The sequence below is a fragment of the Hydra vulgaris genome, chromosome 06 (genome assembly GCF_038396675.1).
Source record: "Hydra vulgaris chromosome 06, alternate assembly HydraT2T_AEP".
Classification (NCBI taxonomy): Eukaryota; Metazoa; Cnidaria; class Hydrozoa; order Anthoathecata; family Hydridae; genus Hydra; species Hydra vulgaris.
The window spans coordinates 40809991-40815990 of NC_088925.1; the positions used below are offsets into that span (position 1 = coordinate 40809991).

The 6000-nt window shown below is 27.7% G+C and overlaps 1 protein-coding gene across 1 annotated transcript in view; it reads left to right on the forward strand.

Annotated features, from left to right (window-relative positions):
* Positions 1-3827, forward strand: part of LOC136081397 (uncharacterized) — a 68288-nt gene extending 64461 nt beyond the window's left edge. Inside the window, exons 3-4 of the mRNA XM_065798711.1 lie at positions 3195-3437; positions 3784-3827. Of these exons, the coding sequence (XP_065654783.1) occupies positions 3195-3437; positions 3784-3827 (287 nt within the window). The remainder of the gene's footprint in view (positions 1-3194; positions 3438-3783) is intronic.
* Positions 3828-6000: the final 2173 nt, after the last annotated feature.

Below are 6000 nucleotides of genomic sequence, written 5' to 3' on the forward strand. Positions count from 1 at the left end.
ACAAACTAAAACTTTTTAATAAAACAAGAATAAATTAAAAACTAATCTTACAGTTCTTTTCTTTTCTTTAATCCTAGTTTAGACTCAGATTTTCCTCGTCTTCTTATGGGTGGTTTAGACCTTGCTATGACATCACTAAAACTTTTATCTTGTACTTCCTCCACAGGCTCATTCTATCATTGCACTTTTTATTACTGCCTTACAGCTGTCTGTGGTTTTTACAGTGATTTTTAAACATCTTTTTTCTCTCCAATTATAATTTTGCCTCTTACATAATCTTGGATTCAGGCATGGAACATTTTAATTGGAAGCTAAACATACATAGTGCCTAATTGACCTATGCAACCTACCTATGTAACATTTTTAAATAATTTATTAAACTTTATAAATATACAAGGTATATATATTAATGCCTAGTCAAATCTCTCAGTTGATGTATTTACATTAATTCACATCTAGCCCTTGGTCAGTTAATGTATGTACATTTTTTATAAAACTTTCTATAATAATCTGCCATAAAAATTAGGGGTAGAAGAGTAAAAAAGTGCCTAAATAATGGACGTTAGGCTAATAGGTAATATTAAGTTAATAAACAAAGTCCTTAATTTTTTAGAACATCTTCTGTGTGATTTAAGCACATCAATTGAAAAGAGAAGCCATGTAGCATTTATTCCAGAACTGAATAAAGAAAATTCAGTTTCACTTCAAGTTAGACCTATTTTGTTTTTACACGGTTGGCATAGCGTTGTTCACTTCACTATTGGTGAAAATGGGAATAAATATGGAGATCGAGTACCAGGTGTCTGGTTTCATGAGGATAATAAAGGAGGCCTTCATATTGTTGCTCCAATTAAAGGTAATCTGAACTGCTATTTTAATACAAACCCGATTCCATTGAATCAATAGTCACAAGTTAAAATAGCCAAAACTATAAAACAAAATACATATGAACTTATTGAATATATATATACACAAAAACAATTAATGGTCAAGTTGTTTTTACTGAAAAAAATCATCACTCACAAGTTTTCAAAAATGTTAAAGTTTATACATCAGACCCAATGGTACGAAGCTCAAAATAGACAAATCAAAAATTTATACATTCTGAACAAAAATTCTATTTAGTTAATTAACTATTATTTTTCTGAGTATTCTTACCTTTGTTCTGAGTATGTGATTTTACAACTGCATTTTTATTCATTAGATTTAGTTTCTACCTCTCTACCTCCTGTTATTTTAGTTCCAAAAGGTGGTTGCATGTTTATATTTAATACTTTACTAATTGTTTTCTGTTAGTGTTTTATTATTTTTATTACTATTTTTTAGTTCTGTAATTATAAAAAACTCATATATTTCTGTTTTTTTCGGTAGATCTTATCAATCAAAAACAAGAATTTGCTTTAACTCAAGGTTGTTTAATTGGTGTTTTAAATGTTTTAAGAAAAGAGTTTGGTTTAAAGAAGATGTTTCAGAAAAACTTAGCATTTTTGCTGCCATCAGTGATAATGTTAATACTATGTTGAAGCAGCTCAACTGCCATTGGGTCAATGGTCTCATTTTAAAATATGTTAAAGTATATCGGATGGTAAGTATTGGTTTTCAGTTGATTTAAATGGAAATAATATTCATAGAGTAAAAAGTTCAGATGCCAGAGAATTCCAAAATTTAGAAGTTTATGCATCTGATCTCTGGTATGCTGAACAACATGGTTTTATAAATGACCTTCTGATTATCAACGGAAAAGCTATTAAGAACAATATTTTTCATTTTATTTTAAAAATACGTATGCATGTATGTATGTATGTATGTATGTATGTATGTATGTATGTATGTATGTATGTATGTATGTATGTATGTATGTATGTATGTATGTATGTATGTATGTATGTATGTATGTATGTATGTATGTATGTATGTATGTATGTATGTATGTATGTATGTATGTATGTATGTATGTATGTATGTATGTATGTATGTATGTATGTATGTATGTATGTATGTATGTATGTATGTATGTATGTATGTATGTATGTATGTATATATGTATGTATGTAAGTATGCATGTGTGTATGTATGTATGTATGTATGTATATATATATATTTATATATATATATACAAACATACATACATACATACATACATATATTCATATGTGTGTTTGTGTGTATACAAATATTTATAAAGATGTCGTTTTAAATTAAGTATTATATATTTGAAATTTGGAGTATTTAATCAATCCATGAAATGCTTTTGTCAAATGCACATTTATTTTTTAATTTTTTCGAAAAATTATTTTTTCTTACTTTTAGTCAACTCTTTCTTATTTATTTTTCATATTTGATTTCCTGTTTTTCTAAAAGATTTTATTTTGTCTATTTTTATTTATACATATTCAAAACAATTTTTTTTTTACATTGTAAAAAGTACTCTTTTTATATCTATTTTTGTGATATTTATTTAATTATTATGCGTTATATTTCATATTTTTATTCATTTATTTACAATAACAAATATTCATAAAAACAAAACATTATTTGATTAAAATTATAACTATAATCCTAATCCTTCCCAATCCCCTTAGTTAATGCTTGACTACTTCTTGTATGTTTTACCTAATCGTCAGTTAATAAATATCTTTCTGTTTTTCATAAAAGTTGCTTTTCGAGGACTTTCTTTTTTTATAGCACATATAGTGAAACTTTTTAGTCATGGTAAAGGCGAGAAAAACAATTCAATTGCGAGTAAGATGTTAATCATTATGTTAGCACCACGATAAAAATACTCTTTTTTTTAAACAGACAAAAAATTACATTCAAAGAAAAAAAATCCTGAACTGCATTATGAATTGTTGTTAGAAAAAGCCCTTGAATATAAAAATTTCTTACACTCTTCCGTTTTGACATTTGTAATAGAAATTGGCTTTATGAAAACTCAATCTTTAACCACATGTGTAAAACCGTTAGGTTTATAAAAGCGAAAAAAGCTTTGGCATAGCAAAAATGAATATTAAATCAAAGTATAAAAAAGCAAATATTTATTATACCTAATGTTTAATGCAGCTTAACTATGCCACATAGGAATATAATTGTTGTTCAATAATATAAAATTACCAAAATCAATATTATATAATTAAATGAAATTCTGAATTACATTTGCACCTTGTTATTAATTTTATAGCTTTTTCATACTTTAGAAAATATTCTTGGTAATTCCAACACTCTATTAGAAAAACGAAAACTTGTTTTAGAACTGCCAAAACTAGATAAAGAGTATTTAGTTTCATTTTATGTTTATCCGAAAAAGTTTGTTGCTGGTTGGCATAGTGTTATTCATTTCTCTATTGGTTCTAATTTTTGTCATTATGGTGATCGTGTTCCCGGTATCTGTTTTCATGCTGATGGAAAAAATGGTCATTATATTTCCGCACCAACTAATGGTAATGTTGACAGAGTATTTTCCACAAATCCAATTGAATTAAATCAGTGGTCTAAGGTCGAAATAAGTCAAATTTTGAGAAACTCAGTTTATGTATACGAAATTTAAATAAATGGAGAAGTTGCCTTTTGTAAAAATAATAATCAAGTTTAATGTTTTGATAATGTAAAAGTATATGTATCTGATCCTTGGTATGAAGTTAAGGATGGTTTATTAAAAATTTGTTTATTGTCAATGGTATTTCAAGTATGTTTTTAATTGTATTCATTCTTTGTGTTCCACTTTTTTTTTGATTTTGATTACTTTTTTTTATATATGTTTTTTATTAGCTTGTTTATAATTTTTAGATAATGGTTTGCAACCAGTTATTGTTTTGCCTGCAGGTCTATAAAATAATATTTTAATTTTCAATTTTTTACTTTTTTAATGCATAAATGCTGTCTTAATTATATTGGTTTAATTAATCATTCTTTCCTAATGATAAAATTCGTTTTTAGTCAATGTTCCTTTGTCGCTATTAGTTTTGATTTAGTTAGGCAGTTATTTCTTTCAGATAAAAGAAAATTTTTTCTAAATTAAATCTAGAATCTAATAGCCATACTGTTACTGCTATTTAAGTTGAACTGATTAATCCACTATTTGACAAATCACTCTGGCTTCTGATGTCACAGTCTTTTTTCAATTAAACTCTTTTACAGCTTGTGATCCCGACAAAAGTGCCTTAAAAGTTGTTTCCAGAACCCTTTAATTTGTTTAACTTTTTTTATATCTCTCTAATTTCTTTTATAAGTGTTTGACTAAATCATTTTTTTCTGCCTGCTGGAAAATGGCATTTGTGTGTCCAATTTTTAAAAACTCTGTTAAATTGTTTGACCCCTCCAACAATTCTTTGATCAGTTTACTTGTTATTATTTGCAAGTTTTTTGAGTATTTAATCAACAAGTTTTTTACATCTGATTTTTGGTCTTCTTGTTCTAGAGCTAACTTGGTAACTGATGTAACTGAAAGATTATATTATGCTTTAGATGGAGGTAAAGGACCATCGAGGCAAGGACCATTGCTCTGGACATATTAAAAGCTTATGATAAAGTTTGGCACACTGTTTTTTCATTCCATAGGCGTACTTCATATGGATTATCTGGGAACGTTTTCAAAACTTTTTTTTTATCTAACTATAGTATTAATGTCATCATCTAAGCACAACACTCTCCCTCTCCTTTTGCAGTAACTTCTGGGTAGCTTCAAAGCTCTATTGTTGGTCTTTTATTGTTTTTATCAACATTAATGATATTACTTTTAGGCATGCATCTAAAGTGGCCCTATTTACTAACAACATAACTTTATTTTCCCGTCTTGACAAAAAGTCTTTTCGATTGTGAAGAACAGATGGTCTATCTTGAATCTAATTTCAGTTTGGGGCTTGCGGTGTTGCGGCTTCTGAATTTTAATACTAGCTAAACTATTTTTTTTTACTGTAAACCACAATATTGTGGATATCCCTCAACTATAAGAATGCAATCCTCTCACTGAGTCCTTTTCCTCTCGCCTTCTAGGATTATCATTTGCTACTAACCTCTCTTGGAAAACCATATATACAATCGATTGCGAAGTACAAATCTGTAAAGAGCCTCTGTATGGAATACTCTTGTCATGTTTGGTACTTCTAATGATGTTCTTTCTCTTCTATTAAAGGTCCGAAAATAAATTGTAAACATAGTTGGACCTGCTTTATCTGCCTAGCTTGAGTTATTCTCACATTGATGTAAGGTTGCACCTTTTCCTCTTTTCTACAAATATTATGATGGTTACTGTCATCAACTAAAACTCTAGTTTCATTAACTAAAACTCATTTATGTTTGACTCGTCATTTAGCACATTCTTTTACTGCACCTCTCTTTCATGCTTTAAAAATGTTTCTTCCTCAAGTTTTTTCCCCTACACACCAATGCTCTGTAATTCTCTCATCATATTTGCCTAACTCATATAATCTTTACTTTTCAAGTCTTCTGCCAATTATTTTTTACTCTTTAACATTATCCTTCCTCACTATCAACTAAATAGTGGTTGCTTGCAGCCTTGTTTGAAGTGAATTTGTTTAAAAAAAATAGCTTTGCAAAATGCCTATATATTTTTGTCATATTAATTTTTTTGCTTTTATTTATTTTTTGGTTTTGATTTATTCATTTATTGTTACACATGTTTCTTACAATAAGTAAGACGATTAACTTAATATGTTTAGACCATATTTAACAATTTTTTGTTTTTTAAATCTTTAAAGTTTACACATAATAATGTTAAAAGTATATTGTTAACACATACTAACATTAAGTTAAAATATTATGTAAGTCTTACTTTGATTGGCACACAGTATCAGTTCTCTATAAATGTATGTATATGTATAGCTCTTATAAAAATATCTCTTCCCTTAATCCCATACAACAACATTACAACTCTTGATACCTCTTTTACAATGGATTTAATAGATTGACCATAAATATGTAAGTTTGCGCAATAATTGATTTGTTAATTAACAGTACAAAAAATTAATGGTTCACTGATCTCCA